General features: G+C 41.1%; 1 protein-coding gene across 2 annotated transcripts in view; it reads left to right on the top strand.

The window, feature by feature from the left end:
• Window positions 1-14,248, top strand: part of AUTS2 (activator of transcription and developmental regulator AUTS2) — a 100,918-nt gene extending 86,670 nt beyond the window's left edge. For both annotated transcript variants that reach the window (XM_044286790.1, XM_044286789.1), the window contains 6 exons: window positions 259-409; window positions 3,801-3,878; window positions 5,383-5,466; window positions 7,007-7,042; window positions 7,156-7,369; window positions 11,186-14,248. In XM_044286790.1, the coding sequence (XP_044142725.1) occupies window positions 259-409; window positions 3,801-3,878; window positions 5,383-5,466; window positions 7,007-7,042; window positions 7,156-7,369; window positions 11,186-12,416 (1,794 nt within the window). In that variant the 3' untranslated portion in view covers window positions 12,417-14,248. The remainder of the gene's footprint in view (window positions 1-258; window positions 410-3,800; window positions 3,879-5,382; window positions 5,467-7,006; window positions 7,043-7,155; window positions 7,370-11,185) is intronic.
• Window positions 14,249-27,288: the final 13,040 nt, after the last annotated feature.

Consider the following 27,288-nt stretch of genomic DNA (forward strand, 5'->3'; position numbering starts at 1 on the left):
TGCAGAGGATCAGTTTTTGTAAGATGTATTTTGTAATTTTGCCTACAAGTCATGTCTTTCCCATTTATCCAGACTAAGCTCTGTCTGTCACTTCTGATAACATCAGATTTAAAAAAAGTGTAATTTCAATTACAGCACATACAAAGATCAGTTTTGCAATTTCAAGGTGTGAATGTGGCATTTTGTACGGTCTTTGAAGCCTCTTTTCTTATCTACCCACGGGGGAAATCTCAATTCCAGTAATGCTTTATATTTCAGAAACAGATGCAGACAGATCCACACAAGCTTGATTTTGGCCTAAAGCCTGAGTTTTTGAGCAGGCCACCAGGTCCGAGCCTCTTTGGAGCAATCCATCACCATCCGCACCCTCATGATTTGGCACGCCCTTCAACTCTGTTCTCTGCTGCTGGTGGGTATTTATCATATATTTTTAGTTACTTACTAGAAGGAAAACAATGTTCTGTTATGTATAGCAGTGATACAAACATTTACTTTTCAATAAGTGATGTTACAGTTGCATGGACTGTACCTTTATTTCCTCAGGTATTGGTGAGACACAGCAAGGGAGGCAGATTTGAAGTAATTAGATGTTATCCAAGCTACTCTTTGGTTTAAAATAAGAACTGATTCCTTTTCTGCTTATTATAATATTATATAGTGTGTTCAAAAGTGTTTTTTTTTTTATTTTAGCTTAAAGGGGTTTTCTGGTTTGCATCAACATCCTTTAAAATAATCATTTATGAAGGTAGCTGTAATTTTGTAATGTATTTCTTTAACTTTTTTTGCTAATATCTCCCATTCTGGGCTGTGGTCACCTTACCATGTAGCTCTTTCCTTTTTTCTGTACTGTTATGTCCATGGATGTGTCAAAGCCTCAACAAGAGCAGTAACATGAGTCTCTCTGTAATTAGCTTGGAGGACCTATAAACTAGCTGGACATTGTTAATAGGGGTGTTGGAGAAAGGAGAAGTACACCATTAATTTCGTTGGATACAGCAACAGGAAGTGCTATATACAGGATGGAAACAAACCAGAGTGATTTGTGTACATCGTAGAAACTAGTTAGGAGAATTACAATTTAGAAAAAAAGCATGGGGAAGATGTAAATGAGGTAGACAACTACATGATCAGATCTCTTTAAAGCCACAGTATTCTCAGAAAACCCCTTTAAGTTTTGATCAAGGCACAGGAACCACCATGATTTAGGAAGTAAAAAACAGTTAGAGAAACCCTGTTCTAGAGTGTCATCACTAAGAATATGCACAATGTATACTATATTTTTTTTATTTGGAGAAACAATTATCACACTGGGTTGAACACCCTTACTGAAATGACAACTGATCATAACGTATGGCACTGTGTGGTCATCTTTTATCTGAAATTGGATCGCTAAGTATAAAGTTCTTGGAGCTTTGTGCCCAGTTAGTCCATTTATATATGAAGGCAAATCCTTGAATAAGGATTGCTTGACTCTTGATTTAACCTCTTGTCACTTATATCCAGGCTAGGATTTGGTTACCCATTAGTTTTACTATAATACCAATGTGTGATTAGGTAGATTGAAAATACTAATTTATAATAACTTTTATGTTATCTGTAGATAATAGCTTAATATAATTGCCATTATGTGATCATTATGTAATGAAATGAAGTAAAGAGTTCATTTGCTTACTAAACAAATAAACTAATCGGTCCATTATATACAATATTATAGAGAATAATGAATAATACTGTAATGGTGCAGAACGCCAAACAACCAGACAGAGTTTAAACAATGGTGGATTTATTAAATGATGGCAGTACAGTCCAGACCAGAAATCATATGCAGGTAATCAATCCAAATAATAACTGGTGCAGGAAAACTCACAAGGGACAGCCAGACCATGCCAAAGTTCATATGCACAGAAATAGTCCGTGTAACGTAGTATCTAGGGACGAGACATTTCCAGGGTCCGATCCGGGGTCCAACACGAGACAAACTGTTACCCATAGAATTCAAAAGGTAATAGGTGAGATGAGGGGGCACACACACCAGGGAAACAATTGATGGATGAATAATTAATATTTATTACTCTAAAAACACTCCCCTAAAAAGATATATATAAAACATACATAAAATGTATTGATAGCAACCTATAATTCATGTGCATATAAATCCACTGGTATGGATAATAATGTCCACTGTTCAGCTGCAGTGCTCTGGATACTGCTGTGGGTACAATAAAATAAAGTTCATCCAAATAATGTCCCAATTCGTACGGTGCTATGTAGATGTATGATAGCACAAAATAGTACGGAGTATCCAGAAGATGGCACCAACGGGTGTATTCAATTCAAATGCGATGGAACAATACTGCTGACTATATAGCAATGTCCAGTATTAAGAATTGCATATGTGAATATTTGCACAGATCCTCAGATTACTCACAGTGTCCAGCCGCTTGCAGTCTCCCGGTCTCACCCGGTCTCACCCCTCCTTGTTGCACGGCTGTAGCGCTGATTTTCCAGGTAGCCGAACACGGCCGTCTGTGGCGTCCCACGTGACCTGATGCTCTGGGGTTCCGGGCGGACGCTTAGATGACGTCACTGCTATGCGGCGGTAATTTCAAATCTGATAGCGGATCTCTTGTGCTGGCGACTTGATATTCAGTTTCTTTATTCTTTATTCTTTTGCTTTCCTTGAATCCACGCTCACTCCACAATGCCAGACGCGTTTCGGGGTCTTACGCCCCTTCCTCAGTGGCCACCGAGTGAGTGGATTCTCACTCCTTATATATGGTGTGTACCCTCCCACAATAGCACTTTCTTCTGCTTGTTTCAATATGTGGGATGGATTTAATTACTGCTGCTTTTCAATATTGAATTCAAGTTTAAAACATGGTTAAAAAGATACTTAATAAATACAAAGTGAATATTTACTCCCCATTCATTAATTCATTGTAAAACATATTTATAGACATATATATAAAAAAATATAAGAATATATTTGTAGACATATATATATAGAAGATTTTTATATAAAAATGTAAAAATATTCTTGGTGTAGGACTAGCCGCTGTATTCGATTTACGATTTTGTTACCCATAGAAGTTTCCCACAGGCAGTCTCTATAGATGGATTGAGGAAGTCAGAGGTCATGCACAGGTAGTCTGGAAGAATGTGAACAGCAACATACACCTGGTGTCAAACAACAGTGGGCACTGACCAGCCAGGGAGATCACCTCTTAAACACCTGCTAGCCAATCACAGAGTGCCATATGTCAATTCCTCATAGGCCATATGATTATCCTAATCCCTGACACTTGTGCAGCCTTGGCTTGTCATTGATCACTTAACCCATGCCTGCCCTCTAATCTACTAGAGTTTATGTACAAGTATATTCCCCGTTAGCGGCCAGCGTAGCGAATAACATGTGCGTACATTCGGCCGCGTAACCCTTTCTGAACCTCTTCTCAAACGTGCATGAGTGCGACACTCAAGCGGACCAGCATGGTAACCGCGTCCGACCGCAAAGGAGTCAGAACCGAAGATTCCACAGGCACATGCGTGACCTGCCCTGCGCACTCCAATGGGGTTCCCTGAAGGCAGAGCCCCACAATAATTCCTGGGTGCTCCAGTGGTCCACAAAACAGGAGAGTGTCTTACAAAAACAATGGGGAAACTTTTTAAAAAGTTTTTCAAAATTTACGAAAATAGAATGTAAGGGATTTGGAAAAACATTGTATGGGTATGATTTGCTTTCGATATCCAAAGTGGCAAAGATGTCTTCACCCACAATTTTTTTTTTTGTTAACTTGTAGGTGGTGCACATCCTGCAGGAGCACCTTTTGGTCCTCCACATCATCACAGCAATTTTCTCAATCCATCTGCTCATCTTGGTAAGTGCTCATTTACTCAATAAAAAATGTGCATTTGATATTATTTTATCAACTTATGTGTAATGTCTTTAACATAGAAATTGCAACATCAGGAAGGAAAAGTAATGGAATTTTGGAAACCACACGATCAATAGACATGTTAATAATATGCAAATGGTAAAAAATGGAAAGAAAATATTCAAAGCATCTCTATATAGTCAGTGTCTAGTATGAGTTCCAAATGCTAAAATACATGCACTTACATGCCTTGGCATGCTATCAATGAGGTTATAAAGGTTGTCTAAGGAATGTTATGCCACAGTGAATTCATTTGGGCTCGCAAATCGTCAGGTTGCACTGCTGGCACCTCCTTTTGCAATTGCTGGCCACTAAAGTGCTCAATAGGAGTGCAGAGTCCAGAGACACTGTAGGCTATGGTAGCACATTTAGATGCAGGCCATGGTAGCACATTTAGGCCATACAGATTGCTCACAGTAGTAAACGCAACATGTTGCTTGGCATTGTCTTGTTGAAAAATGGTTCCTGGGACACTTTGGAGAAATGGCTGTATCACTGGTTCCATGACCATTCAATGTAATTCCAGGTTGTTAGTGTACCTGAACGGAAGACAAGAGGGGTCTGGCTACCGTACATTATGCCACCCCACACCATAATCCTGGTAGTAGGACGTTCCCTTATGAAGGCCCCTTCATGCCATTGCCCACGTGGTCTTCAGACCAATCTCTGGCTATGATTGTGTCCAAGACAAAAGCAAGACTCATTGCTTAAGAAATTAAACTTAAATTCCAGCCTCTATTACCATCTTGCTGTGCACCTTGATAGCCTTTGACAGCAGTGGCGGGAGGTCAATGGAACTGTAGCTGGATGTCTGGCTCATAGACTAATGCTATCCAAATGACTTATGATGGTTTGTGTAGATATTGTTTACCACCCTAAGCTTGAGATGTAATGTCCAATTTCATTTGCAGTACAGAATGGATCACTATGCACCACTCTTATAATCAGATGATTTGTCTTTAAGAGGTTCACCTGGAAACATAACGTTTAACATCTCTGACATCTCAGCCTAGGAGTGTAGTGATTTGCTGAAGTGATAAACCAAGGTCTCTAAGTTCAAGGGTTCTGTCCCTCTCAGTTCATGAGACGTGTTAATGACTGGCACATCAATAAAAAGGAGGCATCACACAATCATATGATATGATTTTTGAGGTTTCATGTGGCCTAAAAAATTTCTTTCAATCTTGCTTTTATGCCCCTCTGACATGCTACAGATTGGAGTTAGGTGCTTGAAAATTGGATCATTTGCAAATCTTAGAAACACCTGCTACTTTCTCGATTTGACTAACCAGAAGGTTTGTCCTTCTTGATGTTGCAGTTTCAATGTTGAAAAGTGTATATTGATTTTATCATGCTATATTTTATTATATTACCTTATGTTATATATAAGGTAGATATGATTACTATTTCCGTATGCTGAAACTAAATCAAACATTTGTTGTTATAGAACCCTTTAATCGTCCTTCAACATTCAGTGGTCTTGGCTCTGTGGGTGGAAATGCCTTTGGGGGCCTTGGTAATCCTTCAGTTAGTAAGTATAGCATGTTATAATTCCATTTGTAGTTGAGAATAAATAACCATGTATATGAAGTTGTGATGGCACCATGGGGTCTTCCCTTTCTGTTTTGTGTAGTTTGGATAATCACCAGGGGAATTTTCGATATGCGATAAAATATACTTGTGTAATGTAATGTGCAAGCTCACCATTATCATGTATGGTTACCACGCCTAGGATTAGTAAAAAATAAAAAAATAAAAATGTTAAACTCATTCACATTTAAGCTAAACTGAATTATAAACACATTTTTTTGCTTTTTTTCTAAGTTTTCCCAAATTTCATTCAGTTTTGTGAGCCAAAGCTAGAAGTAATTCTGGCAGGAGGGAGAAGTATATGTCTATCCTTTATATTCCCTTTTACTTTTGGCCCCAAAACTGCCATAAAACAGTAGTTTTCTTTTTCCAACAAAAGATCTGTGTAACAGACCTTTGATAAGTGGTGTTTCTGAATAAAGTAGTGTTTCTCCCTTTTCAGAGAACTCCTGATTAGCTCATCATATTGAGAAGTGCATTTTGTTGGCTGTGACTCAATGTATAAGGAAAAAAAATGTTATTGAAAGATCATAATCTCGTGGAGTACATTACCTTCAAATGTATTGCACTATCTGTGACATTTTGCATGCTGTCACATTTTTCATGTGTATATAGAGGTGTTTTTGACTATCACAAGAAATCTGTGCAAAAACCATTTATTGCTAGGAAAATATAAAAAAAGTTGGAGAAAGTCACATATACACTTACTACCTAAGCAAACACTACTATAAAGTAAAAAGTTTTCCAACAAAAATATAATCTACTTTTTAGATGATATTGAGGCCAAACATCTTGAAAACTACAACCTCAATTTAAAGACAGTAAATAATAGATTTTAGAAAAATATTGACATTCATGTAAAAGGAAAAATAACATTTTAAAAAATCACTAAACGGTCAGAGTAATAGAAAATTGGAGGTCACCACTATTGTTTGTTCTCCCCACATAATCTTCTGAATGTATTAAATTGTGTTCCCTTAATTTTTCATTTAAAGGGGTTTTACTGGAACAGTATATCAGATCAGTGGGGGTTTGACTCTTTCCACCCCCTCCAAATAACAGTTTGAAGGGACTAAAGTGATTGTGCAAGCACCTCTTCATTATTTATCTTGGTTCATCTACCTTCACGCTGCAACATATTCCAGTTTCATCCCATTCAAGTGAATGGGATGAAGGTAAAATATCCTGCACTGCTGCTACTAAGAAGATGGTGTACAAGTAGATGGGCCAAGGTAAAGACTGAAGAGGCTGCAACTCTGGCATGAGCACCACAATACCTTCAAACAAGTAATTGGCAGGGGAGACAAAAGTCAGACCTTCACCTATCTTATATGGATAGTCTATTAATATGCTGAACCTGAAAAAAACCTTTAAATATTTTCCCAAACTTTATAGAATATTCCTTATAGTTGTCTAAGTGCATATGTGAATGGGGACAAAATATAGGAAAGCTGTCATTTTTCTTTGTCTTTTCTCCTAAGAAACAACCAGACCCTTCAACCACCCCCTCATTATGGGTTAGTACCATTAACATTTACACTTTCTGCTGCCTTTTAAATATGTGGTTGGGGTTTTGCAAATTTTAGTGTCCATGCAAACACATTAACACTTTAACTGTGTCTTTTCATAGCCTCCAACTCAATGTTCAGCCATAAGGAAGGGCCAAATATGCAGAGCTTCAACAATCCTCATGAACCATGGAATCGACTTCACCGGACACCACCATCTTTCCCTACACCTCCACCTTGGCTAAAACCAGGTGAACCGGAACGCAGTTCTTCTGCTACAGCTCATGACAGAGATTCTGAGAAAAGAGAATCCTCATCTAAGGATGATAAAGAAAGGTTTGTATGTTAGTACATTTAGACATTCACATACAGACATGACATTCAAACATCATGCCCTAGAGTTATCTAATTCCATGTAATAGAGTACAACTTATTTTGTTAAAGGGAGTTCATCAGCAGATTTGAACCCCACAAGGCATTAACAACATAGGTCTTTGGAAAAATAGTTCCATGTTTGCTGTTAAAAAGTAAGCATGCCTGAAAAACTGATGCAGGTACCATGTGCTAATAAAGCCTAAAGTTCTGGCTAGGTGTTCAGTCTTCATTGATGTGCCAATGCACTATTTTATGCCTCTTCAGGTGATGCAAAAATGTAAATCCAGAGTATAGTTGGTTTGGGAGTGGTAGCTGCCAATAATCCAGGGCACCTCAATAAACCAGGGCATCTCAATGAAGTATGAACATTCAGAGTACACTTAAGGCTACACTTGCATTACCATAGCAAACATTTGGATGTTTGAACTACCCTCCACTGGTGCCATTTAACATTGTTAGTGCCTTTATGGGGTCATATATTATGATAGATTCCCTTCAAGACACTGATTACTTTAGGTTGACATTGGTATTATAACCAATTAGAAGAATATAAATCTATATATATATATATATATATATATATATATATATATATATAAAGAGATAGAGAGAGAGAGAGAAATTGACAGTAAAAAGGATGGGTGCTATGTCCCAGGGTATAGGCGAATAACCCAAGAAAATAATAAAGAAAAATGGACAGCACTCCAAAGGCTATAAAAATATGAAAAATTGATTTACCTATGTGGAACAGTTCAGTAGCAACGTTTCGGCTCATCCATAGAGCCTTTTTCAAGCAAAAAACACATGTGACATGTGGCAAATATATAATACAACAATCCAATCAATCAATCTCATAAATACATAAATGGTGATTGTGATAAATATTAGATAAAAACATATAAAAAAAATTGATTAGATGACATAATAACAAGTGATATTCACATACTTTCATCATATTAGAGACATAACATCGGTGAAAATATAACTGGGTTTCAAGTACACTATTTCCATGATACATAATTAATGTGCAACCTTGCATATGCATAATTGTTACCAGGTGATGTGAATTAAAGCAACGACGTGAAGAGCCGGGATATAAGAGAGGACTAACATGTGTACATACCGACAGGTGCAACAACGACCTCATGTATTCAAGAGCCGAAATCTAGGCGTTCTGTGAATTCTACTGCGCCTGCGCCAAGTGCCGTCAAACCTTCAAACAGGAAATGGTCACAAAGACCTGCTCAAGGTTTCACATTAATTATGTATCATGGATATAGTGTACTTAAAACACAGTTATATTTTCACCCATGTTATGTCTCTAATATGATGAAAGTATGTGAATATCACTTGCTTTTATGTCATCTAATAAAAAAAAAAATTATGTTTTTATGTAATATTTATCACAATCACCATCTAGATTGGTTGGATTATATATTTGCCACAAGTCACATGTGTTTTTTGCTTGAGAAAGGCTCTATGGATTAGCCGAAACGTTGCTACTGAATTGTTCCACATGGGTAAATACATTTTTCATATTTTTATAGTCTTTGGAGTGCTGTCCATTTTTCTTTATTATATATATATCTCCATTGTCTCCATTGTATATATATATATATACAATGGATATAAAAAGTCTACATACCCCTGTTAAAATGTCAGGTTTCTGTGATGTAAAAAAATGAGACAAAGATAAATAATTTCAGAACTTTTTCCACCTTTAATGTGACCTATAAACTGTACAACTTAATTGAAAAAATAATATGGTTGCATAAGTGTGCACACCCTTAAACTAATACTTTGTTGAAGCACCTTTTGATTTTATTACAGCACTCAGTCTTTTTGGGTATGAGTCTATCAGCATGGCACATTTTGACTTGGCAAGATTTGCCCACTCTTCTTTGCAAAAACACAAAATATCTGTCAGATTGCGAGGACATCTCCTGTGCACAGCCCTCTTCATATCACCCCACAGATTTTCAATTGGATTTAGGTCTGTGCTCTGGATGGGCCATTCCAAAACTTTACTCTTCTTCTGGTAAAGCCATTCCTTTGTTGATTTGGATGTATGCTTTGGGTCGCTGTCATGCTGAAAGGTGAAATTCCTCTTCATGTTCAGCTTTCTAGCAGATGCCTGAAGGTTTTGTGCCAATATTGACTGGTATTTGGAACTGTTCATAATTCCCTCTAGCTTAACTAAGGCCCAAGTTCTAGCTGAAAAAAAAAACAGCCCCAAAGCATGATGCTGCCACCACCATGCTTCACTGTGGGTATGGTGTCCTTTTGGTGATGTGCAGTGTTGTTTTTGTGCCAAACATATCTTTTGGAATTATGGACAAAAAGTTCAACCTTGGTTTCATCAGACCATAACACCTTTTCCCACATGCTTTTGGGAGACTCCAGATGTGTTTTTGCAAAATGTAGCCTGGCTTAGATATTTTTCTTCGTAAGAAAAGGCTTTTGTCTTGCCACTCTACCCCATAGCCCAGACATATGAAGAATATGGGAGATTGTTGTTACATGTACCACACAGCCAGTACTTGCCAAATATTCCTTTAATGTTGCTGTAGACCTCTTGGTAGCCTCCCAGACCAGTTTTCTTCTCTTCTTTCATCAATTTTGGAGGGACGTCCAGTTCTTGGTAATGTCACTGTTGTGCCATATTTTCTCCACTTGATGATGACTGTCTTCACTGTGTTCCATGGTATATCTAATGCCTTGGAAATTCTTTTATACCCTTCTCCTGACTGATACATTTTAACAGTGAGATTCCTCTGATGCTTTGGAAGCTCTCTGTGGACCATGGCTTTTGCTGTGGGATGTGACTAAGAAAATTTTCAGGAAAGACCAACTAGAGCAGCTGAACTTCATGTGGTGTTAATCAGCGGCACTTTAAATGATGGCAGGTGTATGCTGACTCCTATTTAACATGATTTTGAATGTGATTGCTTAATTGTGAACACAGCTACATCCCCAGTTATAACCACATTATTTTAGTTTTTTTTAGTTTTCTTCCCTGCACCTAAAAGATTTCAGTTTGTTTTTCAATTGAGTGGTACAGTTTATAGGTCACATTAAAGGTGGAAAAAGTTCTGAAAGGATTTGTCTTTGTCTCATTTTTTTACATCACAGAAACCTGACATTTTAACAGGGGTGTATATAGGATTTTTTATATCCACTGTATATATATATATATATATATATATTTTTTTTTTTTTTGGGCAAGATATATATATATATATATATATATATATATATTTTATTTGTGAGCTGAAACGTTGCAATTATTTTTCACATGGGTGAATAAAGATTTCTACTTTTTTCAAGTCTTGGAGTGCTGTCCGATTCTCTACATATATAAGAAGGTGAAAGCTCATTCCTTTGGATACAGCACCTGAGCCAACAGACTGGTGCCGCCAAATCCCTTTTTCTGTTATATATATATATATATATATATATATATATATATATATTGATCAAAGAACCATTTTTAGTTAATATGATAGTTAAAGATGGTGTTCTGACAGACACTTATCAGAATTAGACCAGGTGATCAGTTTGTTACTGGTATCTGTAATTCCAATTATTAGCTGTTATCAACAGCAGAAGACCAGATGGGACAAGGCCTGTAATATTCTAAATAATGATAATTGAGTCTTGATGCAATATCTCAACATCACTTTAGTTTTGGCTGTAACAGAATACACAATGAGGGTGTTTACATTTTAAAAATATTTTTCTTTTTGCAATTGCAATAAACTTTTTTTTTTTTTTTAGGGAAAGTCTGGACAAAAGGCACTCTAGTCATCCTTCCCCAGCACCTGCTAGCCAAGTAAATTCATTAGGACATAACCGCAGTTTATCTGAACAAGGTAGAAGCCACATAAATAATGAGTTACGTGATAAGGAAAAGCCTAAAGAACGAGAAAGGGAACACTCTGACTCATGGAAAGAAAATAATATGGAAGAGCACAAAGCAAAGGATAACCACATTTCAGAGAAAGAAAATATTGTACATGAAAGAGCTGTGGAGGACCCTAAACAGTTATCAAGGGTGCCTTCACCTTATGTCAGAGCACCAGTGGTGGAGAGCACGAGACCCAATAGCACTTCTAATCGAGAAAATGAAAGAAAAAGTGAGACTTATGATACTCAAAAGAAAAATAATGATGTGAAAGTAAAAGAAGAAAGGAAGGAAGATCATGATGTTTTGGTCTCCGAAGTACCTACTGTACATAGATCCTCTGAACAAGCTCCTCCAATATCTACTTCAAATGTTCATCCAAGTCATTTAGCTTCCATGCCAATGGCTGTGGGTGTCACAGGAATGCACCCAATGAACAGTATTGGTGGTCTAGATAGGACTCGCATGATGAATCCTTTTATGGGCATAAGCCCCATTCCAGGAGGTGAACGTTTTCCTTACCCATCATTTCACTGGGATCCTATGCGAGATCCATTAAGAGACCCATACAGAGGACTAGATATTCATAGGCGGGATCCCCTTGGGCGAGATTTTTTGTTGCGAAATGATCCACTTCACCGTTTTACCACACCAAGACTATATGAATCAGACAGGTCTTTCAGGGACAGAGAACCCCATGACTATAACCATCACCACCATCATCATCTTTCTGTTGACCCTCGAAGGGAGCATGAAAGAGTAAGCCAGTTGGAAGAGAGGGAGAGGTTACATATGCTTCGAGAGGACTATGAACATGCTCGCCTACATGCAGTTCATCCAGCTGCACTAGATGGTCACCTGCCCCATCCAAGTTTAATCACACCAGGACTTCCTAACATGCATTTTCCCAGGGTCAGTCCTACAGCAGGACATCAAAATGGACTTCTAAATAAGACTCCTCCAACAGCAGCACTAAGTGCCCCACCTCCACTTATTTCTACACTGGGAGGGCGACCAGGTTCTCCCAGGAGGACTACTCCATTGACCTCAGAGATAAGGGATAGACCTCCTTCTCACACACTGAAGGATATTGAAGCACGATAAACAAAATATGATTATGGACAAATAGCCTGATTAGAGTTCAATCAGTGCAAGACTTGAGATACAATATTTGTACAAATGTAAAATCTCTAAGAGCAATGATTTTCACTTTTTGTATATGATATATTGCAAATTTCCAGATCTTTTGGCCAATTCAAATGTTTCTCTTTAACTGGTTTATTTTACTAATGTAAAGCATTTGGTTGGAACTGAAGGAAATAATTCATTACATTCATATGGACTGTATCAGACTGAGGATATTGAAAGAACATGTAAATATTAATGTAAAAACAATTTGTTTCATTGGGTATTGGTTCATATATGCAAAAGGATAGGATGAAAGCTTTACTGTGTACAAATGTAAATAGACATAACATAATACAATAATACTTCTTAAACTGTGCAGTTTACAATGTTACTATTTAAAACACAGTCTGTTCATACTGTGCAGTGTATATTATTAGAGACAACTAAACCCCTTCAACTATGCAATTATTGTGGAGGCTTTTACTATAAAGCCACTGTAACACAAATGGAACATTTGCCACACTTACACAACTAAAGTCATATTGTCCCTAAGAAGCTTTTGTTTTGACATATTCAATTTTTTTTTTCACTCATCCCTTATTTTATTATTTTGGTTCTCCTGTACCATCACTGTATCAATGAATACAATTATACATTAAGATACATCTACCTATCAACACATGTCACATTGAAAACAATGTCAGTAAGAGCTAGATCAAGGCATAGATTGCAGTGATTACTGTCAACTGGTAGACTGGTCAAATTGTATCTACCTGTTGTGTTTACCCAAGTATATTGACAGTCATTGACCAAGCTGATCTATGAAATTATATATCTTTGATTAACATAAATCTTCCTATCAATATAAGGCTCATTTAACACATTTGACATTGAAAACAATATCAATACATGCTAGGTCATAGCATAGATTACAGTGGTTACTGTCAACTGGTAGACTTGTCTACTTGCGTCCACCTGTTGTGCCTACCCAAGTATAATGACAGTTATTGGCCAAGCTGATCTATGAAATATTAACATTTACCAAGATTTTGTAACATAATCCATAGTCCATTGTCACTTATTCAGCGTAGATATTGTTTACATTTCCTTGATTGGAGAGGATATGACTTTACCTGAAGAAATACCATAGACATTTGGTTTACTGGGTTGTAAATTATATGTATGAAATAAACATAGTTCATTGGTCTTCTAGTGTATTAAAGTGATCTTAAGTTGTTACCCTGTTTTGACAAAAGCAAAACAATGAACAAAACTCCCAACAGTTGTTTCTAATAAGCAGAGATCTATTTTAGTAGTCAACTGAAGGTTTAGTTGTGAGCTTCAGATTTTGTGAACTCCAGATGTTGTGCAGTGTTTTTTAAGGAGCAAACTCTCCCAAAAGAATATGTACACTGGAACAGTAGTGGTAGCTTTCAGTATTGTAAAGAGATTGTTATATACAAACCTTTTGCTGTTTATCTTGTATGTAAGAAATTCCTTTTTAGTACATATGTAAAGAGGAAAAAAAGACAACTGAAAAGGAAAAAACAAGCATAAAAATGAAGCGACTCAATCTTCAGCATGTTCCTCATCGGCGAAGACTTGTGTTATGTAAATTGTGCCATGTTATTAAAAAATGTGAACAAAACTTTCAGGTGCTTGTGTGCAGTGCCCATCATTGCTTAGAGAGGGGCTAGCTCCTATGGAACACGGCGCCTTTTACTTCCACTTTCCAAACAAAACTAAGACTTCAGCCATTCTAGACTAAAGGACACTTTACATGTGACGACCAAGTAGGCAATTGTTGAGAAGGGACCTTTCCTTTCCTATAACTGCTTGCTCATCAGTGGAGGAAAGAGCTGCATTTACATGCAGTAATCAGCCCAATGTAGAGGGGTGAGTGATGGCTACTGCAGTTACTCGTCCTCATATAGATTTATTGTTTCTGGGCAGCAGATTAATGTTTACAGAGCACGATCTGCTGCCCGTAAATGATGATTTAGGTGTCTGCATGAACTATAAACTTTACCTGATGAACGAGTGTTTTGCTTGTTCTTCGGGTGATTTGCAGCACCTTTACACAGGGTGATTACCGTCAGATTAAATAAACGTTCGTTCCAGATCATTGCTCAAACAAATTGCCCCGTGTAAGGGTACTTTCACACTTGCGGCAGAGGATTCCGGCAGGCAGTTCCATCGCCAGAACTGCCTGCCGGACCCATCAAAATGTATGCAAACTGATGACATTTGTCAGATGGATCATGATCCTGATCCGTATGACAAATACATTGAAATTCCGGATCCGTCTCTCTGGTGTCATACGGAAAAAACGGATGTGGCATTCATTTTTTTCAATTTTTTTGCAGTCGGAGTATGCGCAGGCGGCAAAAACGGATCAGTTTTGCCGGAATACTCATGGCCAGATCGGGCATTTATGCATTTCAATGGGAAAAAATGCCAGATCCGGCAATCTGTTCCGAAATTTTGAAGGGAGATAAAACCGCAGCATGCTGCGGTATTATCTCCGTCCTGAAAAGGCAAAAAGACTGAACTGCAGACATCCTGAATGGATTGCTCTCCATTCAGAATGCATTAGGATAAAACTCAGTTGAGTTCTTTTCTGGTATTGAGCCCCTAGGACGGAACTCAATACCCGAAAAGAATAACGCTAGAGTGAAAGTACCCTGAGCCCGCCATAATTTGGTTTATCTACTAACTAATAAGAGTTTAACCACATCATCTGAAGCTACTTTCACACTAGCGTTCGTCGGTCCGCTCGTGAGCTCCGTTTGAAGGAGCTCATGAGCGGACCCGAACGCCTCCGTCCAGCCCTGATGCAGTCTGAATGGAGCGGATCTGCTCAGACTGCATCAGTCTGGCGTCGTTCAGCCTCCGCTCGCCTCCGCATGGCCAGGCGGACAGCTGAACGCTGCTTGCAGCGTTCAGCTGTCCGCCTGGCCGTGCGGAGGCGAGCGGATCCGTTCAGACTTACAATGTAAGTCAATGGGAACGGATCCGCTTGAAGATGACACCATATGGCTCAATCTTCAAGCGGATCTGTCCCCCATTGACTTTACATTGAAAGTCTGAACGGATCCGCTCAGGCATCTTGCGCACTTAGAAATTTTTTTAAGTTATTAATGCAGACGGATCCGTACTGAACGGAGCCTCCGTCTGCATTAATATGATCGGATCCGTTCAGAACGGATCCGATCAAGCGCTAGTGTGAAAGTAGCCTTAATTACAAATAATATCTGTTCCTTTTTGTGCAACTGATTTGACGATAGATTTAAAGAGCTATTCCTTTAAAAGGGCCTTTTAGTGCATGATAATTAACATGTTCAAGATCCCCATCAGAGAACTGCAGGGTCATCCTTCCTTAACAACTAATTGCATTGAAGTCCATGGGTACTCATATTTCAGTTTACTAATCACAGCGGCCATTGAGTGCAACTATAAGGCTGGGTTCGCACTTTGTGGCCACTTTGGTTTCCATAATGTGGTTTTTGCCATGGTTTGCTGAACTTGCAAAGTGGCCAGAATTTGCGAACTCAAACTTGTTTAAAAATCTTTATTTGATGTAATATAATACATGCTTTTGTTTATGACAACCCCATTCCCTGTTTCGTAATCTTGCAAAAGTAAGGCTATTTTCACACTTGCGTTTCGTGCGGATCCGTCAAGTATTATCTTTTACATTGCCAAAACGGATCCGTCTTGGACACCATTGAAAGTCAATGGGGGGCGTATCCGTTTTGCATTGTGTCAAAGAAAATGGATCCGTCCCCATTGACTTACATTGTGTGCCAGGGCGGATCCGTTTGCCTCCGCATCGTCAGGCAGACACCAAAACGCTGCAAGCAGCGGAACTGAGGCAAACTGATGCATTCTGAATGGATCCTTATCTATTCTGAATGCATTAGGGCAAAACTGACCCGTTTTGGACCGCTTGTGAGAGCCCTGAAACGGATCTCACAATCGGAAACCAAAACGCCAGTGTGAAAGTAGCCTAATCCCGTTTTGCCTGGCAGTATCCATATGTAAATAAGCCACTATCTTTATAATTATAACATAAATACAGCATTTCACGACTTCTCTTTCTTTGAGAGCAGCCACATGAGGAATATACATAACGGATAAGAGATGACCTCATTGACTTCTATGTGACAGTTTTCTAGGCATGCTATGTGACCTATGCATGGGTCTGGATGGAGTAGATCAACTGTGATTTGTGGATCCTGTGTTATCTGTATAAATATGTTGAACATAAAAAGTGATTTAAAAAAAGTAATTTTCTGATGACACATTCCTTTTATAACAATCCGGAAAATGGTACAACAATATCCTTACACTTTTGTTACACCATGGGTAAAGTATTTATTCTTTGAAAATTATTGTATTCTTTTACATAAACCAGGCGTTAAATGCAGTTCGGTCCAAAAATATGTGTGAGACAAGTTTTCGCATTTTAGCTTTTTACAAAAAAATATGCAAGATGCTGTTATATAATCAATATGGGCTTATATACAGACTATCAGCTTTAATTTGGAGGTATTCACACCCTAATTTGAGGAGGAGTTTAGGAATTACATCTCTTTAATGGGCCAATGATAATTTGACAATTATCTCAAAAGATATTTAATGGGCTGCATTTGCTTTTTCCTTGTTAATCTATCATCAATTAAACGGGTAAAAGGTTGATTCCAGATATGACATTTGAATTTGAAAGCTGCTGCTGTGAACCCACAACATATGGTCAAAAGTAGGTCTCAATGGAATTGATACAGACCATCATTAGGTAAAAAAGAAGAGAAGAAATCCATCAGAGAGATAGCAGAAATGTTAGGAGTGGCCAAATCAACAGTTTGGTACATTCTGGTAAAAAAAGAGTCCACTGGTGAGCTTGGGAACTCAAAAAAGCCTAGACTTCCATGGAAAACCACCCAAGTGAAGAGCACTGTCCAGGATGTAGGCAGGAGATTTATCAGACTGGTGTAAAGTGCAACTAAGGCCTCCTGCACACGAACGTTGTGTGCATCCGTGGCCGTTGTGCCGTTTTCCGTTTTTTTTCACGTACACATTGACTTTCAATGGGTCCGTGGAAAAATCGGAAAATGCACCGTTTGGCAGCCGCATCCGTGAGCCGTGTTTCCTGGCCGTGAAAAAAATATGACCTGTCCTATTTTTTTCACGGCCAACGGTTCACGGGCCCATTCAAGTCAATGGGTCCGTGAAAGAACACGGATGCACACAAGATTGGCATCCGTGTCCGTGATCCGTGGCCGTAGGTTAGTTTCATACAGACGGATCCGAAGATCCGTCTGCATAAAAGCTTTTTCAGAGCTGAGTTTTCACTTCGTGAAAACTCAGATCCGACAGTATATTCTAACACAGAAGCGTTCCCATGGTGATGGGACGCTTCTAGTTAGAATACACTACAAACTGTGTACAAGACTGCCCCCTGCTGCCTGGCAGCACCCGATCTCTTACAGGGGGATATGATAGTGCGGCACCTGAAGGGGTTAATTGTACTATCATATCCCCCTGTAAGAGATCAGGGCTGCCAGGCAGCAGGGGGCAGACCCCCCCCCCCCTCCCCAGTTTGAATATCATTGTGCGGCCCCCCCCCCCTCCCCTGTTGTTAACTCGTTGGTGGCCAGTGCCTCCCTCCCTCTATTGTTTTAATACATTGGGGCCAGTGTGCGCGCGCCCCCCCAACCCCCCCCCTCCCTCCCTCTATTGTTTTAATACATTGGGGCCAGTGTGCGCACCCCCCAACCCCCCCCCCCCCTCCCTCTATTGTAATAATAGCATTGGGGCCAGTGTGCCCCCCCCCCCCCCACCCCGATCATCGGTGGCAGCGGAGTAGAAGATTTTCATACTTACCTGGCTGCTGGCTGCTGCGATGTCTGCGTCCGGCCGGGAGCTCCTCCTACTGGTAAGTGACAGCAATGCGCCGCACAGACCTGTCACTTACCAGTAGGAGGAGCTCCCGGCCGGACACAGAGATCGCAGCAGCCAGCAGCCAGGTAAGTATGAATCTTCTACTCCGCTGCCACCGATGATCGGGGGGGGGCACACTGGCCCCAATGCTATTATTACAATAGAGGGAGGGGGGGGGGGGTTGGGGGGGCGCGCACACTGGCCCCAATGCTATTATTACAATAGAGGGAGGGAGGGGGGGGGTTGGGGGGGGCGCGCACACTGGCCCCAATGCTATTATTACAATAGAGGGAGGGAGGGGGGGGGTGCGCACACTGGCCACCAACGAGTTAACAATAGGGGAGGGGGGGCCCACTGGCCACCAATGAGTTAAAAACAGGGGGGGGGGGTCTGCCCCCTGCTGCCTGGCAGCACCTGCCAGGCAGCAGGGGACAGTCATGTACACAGTTTTTTTGTATATTCTAACCTGAAGCGTCTCCATCACCATGGGAACACCTCTGTGTTAGAATATACTGTCGGAAATGAGTTTCACGATGTAGCTCATATCCGACAGTATATTCTAACATAGAGGCGTTCCCATGGTGATGGGGACGCTACAAGTTAAAATATACCATCGGATTGGAGAAAACTCCAATCCGATGGTATAACAGAACTCCAGACTTTACATTGAAAGTCAATGGGGACGGATCCGTTTGAAATGGCACCATATTGTGTCAACATCAAACGGATCCGTCCCCATTGACTTGCATTGTAATTCAGGACGGATCCGTTTGGCTCCGCACGGCCAGGCGGACACCAAAATATTTTTTTTTTTCATGTCCGTGGATCCTCCAAAAATCAAGTAGGGGTAAAATTGCCCAAAAAATAAAATTCCAACACAGTTTTGCAGGTTTTTTATTTACGACGTTCGATGTGCGATAAAACTGACCATTTACTTTTATTCTACAGGTCAGTATGAATCCTACGGTACATTATATACTCGCTGGTCACTGCTGGGAACTACCGTATTTTTTGCCCTATAAGACGCACTTCCCCTTCCCCCCCAAAAAAGTGGGGGGAAATGGCAGTGCGCCTTATGGGGCGAATGCTGTAGTTTGCACTGATACACCGCCGACCGCATGCTGCACAGCGCGGTCGGCGGTGTATCAGCAAGGAGGGAGGAGTGGCTGGGGCCTTGCATCTAGTTTTGTAATGGGCCCGGTGCAGTCATTGTATTCTATTGCACCGGGCCCCACTCACTGTACTAATCGTATCTAACTGCAGGCAACGTTTAACTATAGAATATCTTCAATCCAGCAGCCTGTACTTATGTCCATAGCAGGCAGGAGGCTTGGCACTGGCAGCGCAACTCACTACGTCACGCGGCTGCTCTGCCCACTTTATGAATGAAGCAAGTGGCGCAAGCATGTAACTAGTGAGTTACGTTGCCAGTTGCCCGCCCACCCGCCCTGCCTCCTGCCTAGCCTCCTGCCTACTACGGACGTAAGTACAGGCTGCTGGATTGAAGATATTCTATAGTTAAACATTGCCTGCAGTTAGATACGATTAGTACAGTGAGCGGGGCCCGGTGCAATAGAATACAATGACTGCACTGGGCCCTGCTGCCATTAAAAAACTAGTGTAGATGCCAGCCCCCACCCCCTGTATTGGGGGTCATTCACAATACACAGGGACACTGTTATGGGGGGATCTGTGGATGACACATAGCATAAGATGCTATTTATCTGTCATCCACAGATCCCCCCATAGCAGTGTCATGCCATCCACAGATGCACCCATAACAGTGCCATCCACAGACGCCTATTACAGTGCCATCCACAAACGCCCATAGCAGTGCCAACCACAGACCCCCATAACAGTGTCAGCCACAGATTCCCCATAATAGTGTCATCCACAGACCACCATTACAGTGTCATCCACAGACCCCTCATAACAGTGTCTCACAGGCTACCATTAGTTCAAAGCTCACCAAAAGCACACCATTTGGTCAAAACATTTTTTTTCTTATTTTCCTTCTCAAAAACCTAGGTGCTTCTTATGGGCCGGTGCATCTTATAGGGCGAAAAATACGGTATGTTATCCAAATAGTATGCCACTTTTACATAATGACAATAATATGCACAAAACCAAGGGAAAAATAGATTTTAGAGGAAAAATTTATAGAAAACATTCTTTCCTGAACATTTACTTGTATATAAAGTGCAAGTGCTGCAAAAAATTTCAAGAAAGAGGCACTCCGATACACCCTTAGTTACAAATAAAGGAAGGCATCATGCACAACCTTTAAAAATTATGATTGTTGGCCTGCTGGTGACCCTCAAAAGCATTAGGAGCAAGGGCCTGCTGATCTTACCATCTAAAACATTATGGGCGGTGGCCTGCTGCCGCTTTGGTGACTGTAGTTAACCTGGGGCCAATGGTACATCCTCGTGACGGTGACGATCCACTGTCTGGCCTATCAACTTTCGATTTAATTGTCAGCTCAAAACCATTGTAAACTACAGGTAACGGGGAATCGGTGTTTGATTCCAGAGAGGGAGTCTGAAAAATGGCTAACACATCCAAGGAAGGCAAGCGGGTGGCGCGCAGATCACACACTCCCGACTCGTGGAGGTAGTGACGATAAATACCAATACAGGACTCTTAAGATGCCCTGTTATTGGAATGAGTAATAAAAAATTATAGGGAATGTCACTGCGGTATTTTGGATGAGGAAACGTTATACAGGAGAGGCCCTGCTGCCCTGTTGATAATTTCTGCCTGATTGCATTTCCCTGTGACTTCCACGATCCATTTGGATATCTTCCCTATCAACTTTCAAAGTTCTTTCATGCGCCTAACATGGTGACCACCGGAAACAGGGAATCATTGTTCGGTTTCGGAGAGAGAGCCTGATAAACGGCTACGGATACTACTTCAAAGCAAGGCAGCATGAGTTGCGGGCCTGCATTTGAGTTGACCCAGTAAAAGCTTTCAGTTGCGGGCCTGCAGGTGAGCTGACCCTGTAAAAGATTTGAGTAGCAGGCCTGCAGTTGAGCTGACCCCTTAAAAGATTTTAAGTGTGAGCCTGCATGTGAGTTGACCCAGTAAAAGATATGAGTTATGGGCCTGCAGGTGAGCTGACCCTTAAAAAATTTTTAGATGCGGGTTTGCATGTGAGCTGACCCAGTGAAAGATTTGAGTTGCAGACCTGCTGTTGAGCTGAGGTAGAACCGACAAACCCAACTTGATTTTGATGGCTGCATTAATCTGCAGATGACTGTCATTAAGCTCTAGAGATTTGTTTCCATCTGCATCTTTCTCAACAATCTGTGGCCTCAGTCTTTTATCCAGACTCTGTAATTGTGTCACTATGTGGCCTCCTCATGCTACCATCTCCACACCATGTCACCTTGACACTCATTTTTATCACCATGCTGCTGCTGATGTTGCTTAAATGGCCTTAAAGTGATCACCAGGCCCACAATTTAATTAAGGTTTTGTAATTGTGGGCTGTATAAGTTGCTTGGCTAGAAATGTCTGGGCCCCACAGCAAATTTTTAAATGGGGCTCCATCCCACAGTAATTTTTTAGCGACCCCTTCCATTCATGCCGCACCATTCCTGTGGCTAGTAAAGATCGTTCTCTCAGACCAGGGCCAGCAGCTTTTTTTTATCCGTTTTATACACTGTCTATACTGTCACTGTATAGCATTAATCTGCAGGTGACCGTCATACAGTTCCACAGATTTGTTTCCATCTGCATCTTTCTAAACAATCTGTAGCCTTAGTCTTTTATCCAGTCATTGTGCCACTATGTGGTCTCCTCATGCTGCCATCTCCACAGTATGTCACCTTGCCACTCATTTTTATCACTATGCTGCTGCTGATGCTGCTTAAAAGGCCTTAAACTGATCACCAGGCCCACAATCTAATTAAGGTTTTACACACAAAACCAAAGTAAAAAATAGATTTTATAGAAAAAATTGATTGAAAACATTCTTTGCTGTATCTTTACTTGTATATAAAATGCAAGTGCTGCTAAAAATTACAAGGAAGACGCACTCCGATACAACCTGTATATCACATAAATGAGGGCCTCATTCACATTTGTGGGCCTGCAGATAAGCTGACCCTGTAAAAGATTTGAGTTGCGGGCCTGCAGGTGAGCTGACCCTGTAAAAGATTTGATTTGCAGGCCTGCGTGTGAGCTGACCCTGTAAAAGATTTTAGGTTTGGGTCTGTAGGTGAGGTGACCCTGTAAAAGATTTGAGTTGCGGGCCTGCAGGTGAGCTGACCCTGTCAAAGATTTTAGGTTTGGGCCTGTAGGTGAGCTGACCCTGTATAAGATTTAATTTGCTGGCCTGCAGGTGAGCTGACCCTGTAAAAGATTTGAGTTGCGGGCCTGCAGGTGAGCTGACTCGGTAAAAGATTTTAGGTTTTGGCCTGTGGGTGAGCTGATCCTGTAAAAGATTTGAGTTGCGAGCCTGCAGGTGAGCGGACCCTCTAAAAAATTATATGTAAGGGCCTGCTGGTGAGCAGACCATATAAAAAATTAGATGTGAGGGCATGCTGGTGAGTGGACCCCCTAAAAAATGATATGTCAGGGCCTGCTGGTGAGAGGACGCTGTAAAAAATTTGATGTGAGGGCCTGCTGGTGAGCCATATATGCGAGGGCATTATATGTGACAAATAAGCAATGCATGTTGATATGAAGAAAGAGGAGGAGCAGGAGAAAAGGAAGATTCAACCATATACTTTTGTTTGTAGTGGAAGAGGTGCATGGGAATAAAGTCTATTAACTAAATTAAAATCAACACATATAAAGTGCCTTTATGTTCACCAGCATTCCTCTGGGGGAGTCAAGAAGTCATGGTCAATCCAGGCCTTGTTCATTTTTATATGAGTCAACCTGTCAGCATTTTCAGCTGCCAGGCGGATATGCTTATCTGTTATGATGCCAACAGCAGCACTAAATACGGGCTCAGACAAAAAGCTGACAGCAGGGCAGGCCAGCACCTCCAAATCGTAGAGCACCAGTTCGTGTCATGTGTCCAGCTTGGACATCCAGTAGTTGTAAGGCACTGAGGGATCATTGAGGACACTGACATGGTCTGCTATGTATTCCTTTACCTTCTTCCAAAAATTTTCTCTCCGTGTGGCAGTAGGCTGCACATCAGGGTGAGGGTGCTGGCCGGGTGTCATGAAACTGTCCCAGGCTTTGTGTTGCTCTGCCTCTGGTGGAACTGCTGTGTGTTCCTTTATTGGTTGGCCAAGGAAGTATGGAGCACCATTTTGCTCGTCCTCTCCACTACAGGAATGAGATTTGAGAAGTTCTCTTTGTAGCGGGGTCGAGAAGGGTGAACACCCAGTAATCCGTGTTGTTTAAAATGCATATAATGAGCGGGTCGCGGGAAAGGCAGCCTAACATGAAGTCAGCCATGTGTGCCAGAGAACCAACAGGCGAGACTTTGCTGTCATCGTCAGGAGGATCACTCCCAATCTCCTCTTCCTCCTCTTCTGCCCACCCACACAGAACAGATGGAATTAAACTTCCATGGGTACTTCCCTCTGTATCTGAGGCAACTGTCTCCTGCTCCTCCTCCTCTTCAGCCTCCAATTCGTGCTGAGAAGACGAACTGAGGATGGTCTGGCTATTATCAACCTGTGTAATGTCTTCCCCCATTTCCACCTCTTCCACATGCACAGCATCGTCCTTAATTGTGAGCAGCGAGCGTTTGAGAAGACACAGAAGTGGGATGGTGACGCTGATAATAGCTTTATCGCCGCTCACCATCTGTGTTGATTCCTCAAAGTTGCGCAAAACCTCACAGAGGTCAGACATCCATGCCCACGCCTCGCTTGTGAATAGCGGAAGCTGACTGGAAAGGCGATGACCATGTTGTAGCTGGTATTCCACAACTGCCCTCTGCTGCTCACAAAGCCTGGCCAATATGTGGAAAATTGAGGTGCAGTATGTTGTCACGTCGCACAACAGCCGGAGAGGTGGCAATTTCAAGCGCTGCTTCAGCTTTGACAGATCGGCTGAAGCTGTCGGTGACTTGCGGAAATGTGCACATACACGGCACACCTTCACCAGTAGCTCAGGCAAATTGGTGTATGCTTTAGAAACCGCTGAACCACAAGATTGCATACGTGGGCAAGGCATGGGATGTGTCTAAGGTTGCCCTGATCCAAAGCCACCACCAAGTTGCGACCAATATCAGACAAAACCATGCATGGTTCTAGGTTGAGTGGCGAGAAACACAGCTCAGTCTGGTCTCTTATGCCCCTTATCCAACTGCTGACTGACTGATGCTGCATGTGGATAATTCGGAGGTGGAAGTGGAGGAGGAGCAGGCAGAGGAGGAGAAGTTGGGGTTGGAGCCACTAACGTAGATGGTGGCAGAGACCTTGATGGAATTGAGGCCCTCAATCCTTGACGTCGTTAGCACCTGTGCCATCCCAGGATATGAGTCGCTCCTGGCCTCCACAACATTCACCCAGTGTCCCGTCAGGGAAATTTAGTGCCTTTGGCTGAAAGCACTTGTCCATGTGTCCATGGTTAAGTGGACCTTTCCAGTAACTGCATTTCTCAGGGCACGTGTGATGTTAAGGGACACATATATGTGTAAGGCTGAAACATTGAAAAATTGTGATGGCTGGGGACTGCGTAACGAGGGGCGGCCACCGACATCAGGCTGCGGAAGGCCTCAGTGTCCACAAGCCTAAATGGCAACATTTCCAGGGCCAGTAATTTGGAAAGCTGCACATTTAGTGCTATGGCCTGTGGGTGGGTGGCTGGGTGCTTGCACATGCGTTCAAATGCCTGGGGTAATGACATTTGGGACTGGGAAGTGGATGTGGTCGCTGATGGTTCAGGGCAGAAGGCAAATGTCCAGGTGCAGAGAGGGTGGCATCCGAGCCTGTGTCTTTGACAAGGGATTGGACCAGCACGTAACACAGGGGAAGATTAGGCAGTGGTGTGACCCGCAGACACAGATTGTGGACCCAGGCATTCGGCTCACCTATTAGGTTGCTTTGATGCCATGTGGCGGATCATGCTGGTGCTGGAGAGGTTGCTAGTGTTAACGCCCCGGCCCATTTTGGTGTGGCACAGGTTGCAAACTACTCTTCTTTTGTTGTCCACACTTTCCTTAAAAAAGTGCCATATTGCCGAACACCTACCCCTTGGCTAGGGAGATTTACGCAAGAGGGTGCTCCGTGGGACAGTTGCGGGCCTGTTTGGTGGTGCCCGCCTTCTGCCTTTTGCCACCCCACTTCCTCTCCCAGCCTGTTGCAGTGCTGCAGATCCACCTCCCTCTGTACTGCTCTCCTTGCTCAGCTTTAGTGATGAACGGGAGGTGCCATATTCGATTTTGCGTCTTATATTCGTCGAAATTGAATATTCTTCATTATTCTATTTGTCGCTAATAATATGTGATTTATTTATTTGTGTATTGTGATTTTAACTGTATAAGGCAACTTTCCTATTGGTTGGCTATGGCTAATATGTGTATTTTACAAATATTCACTATATTGCTATATATTCTTGTTTTAGAATATGACAAATAGTCAAAAAAACGAAGTTATAGCAATATAGTGAATATTCGTAAAATACACATATAGACTGCAATTTAGCTACTATAGTGCTATAATCTTTTTTTTATAGTGAATTTTTTTTGTCTATTCTGAACTTCAGATTTGGAAATAAATTACACTGTTGAAAAAATACTATAGCACTATATTAGCTAAATTGCAGTCTATATGTGTATTTTACGAATATTCGCTATATTGCTATAACTTAGTTTTTTAGAACATTATGAATATTCTAAAAAACTAAGTTATAGCAATATAGCGAATATTCATAAAATGCACAAATAGACTGTAATCTAGCTAATATAGTGCTATATTTTTTTTATAGTCTAATTTTTTTTTGTCTCTTCTGAACTTCAGATTTGGAAAAAATGTATACTATAAAAAAAAATATAATAGCACTATATTAGCTAAATTCCAGTCTATATGTGTATTTTATGAATATTTGCTATATTGCTATATATTCTTGTTCTAGAATATGACGAATATTCTAAAAAACTAAGTTATAGCAATATAGCGAATATATTCGTTATTTAGAATATTTGTCTTATTTTTTTTTTCAATCTGTACTGTTATTCCACTTCAGCATACTCCTCCCCGACAAGCGTCCCCTTCACCATGGGAACGCCTGTGGGTTAAATTATACCATCGGATCTGAGTTTTCACAATCTCAGGGGAAAACTCAGATCCGATGGTATTTTCTAACCCACAGGCGTTCCTATGGTGACTGGATTGTTTGTCGGGGAGGAGTTTGTGAACAACTGTACAGATTGGAAAAAAACATGCAAATATTCTAAATAAGGAATATGTTCCCTATATATTATAAAATGACAAATATTTGATATAGCAAATATACAGTATAGCACTATGTTCGAAATATTCGCAAATTAGCGAAGTTGCGATATTCTCGATTAATATTCGCTATTTGAATATTCACGCGCAACACTACTCGGCTTGTTGCCACCTTCCCAGTTTGGGTCAGTGACCTCGTCGTCCAGCACCTCCTCTTCCACTTTCTCACTCTGATCATCCTCCTGATTTGTTGACCTAACCACAGCATCAGTGATTGACAACTATGTGTCTTCCTCAACCTCTTGAGATAGTAATTGCGGTTGAGTCATTGGCAACTGTGTCTCATCATCATCCACCTCATTAAACACGAATTGCCGTTTCCCAGCGTCATGTTCTTGTTACTCTGAATGCTCAAGAGGTTTGGAATCGGGGCACAAGATCTCAGGTCCCTCTTCCAGCATGCTTGGTGATAGGGCCAAATCAATTACTGGCAAGAAAAGAGGTCCTCAGAATATCCGAGTGTGGGATCACTTGTTTGG

Source organism: Bufo gargarizans, chromosome 3 (assembly GCF_014858855.1).
Source record: "Bufo gargarizans isolate SCDJY-AF-19 chromosome 3, ASM1485885v1, whole genome shotgun sequence".
Lineage (NCBI taxonomy): Eukaryota > Metazoa > Chordata > Amphibia > Anura > Bufonidae > Bufo > Bufo gargarizans.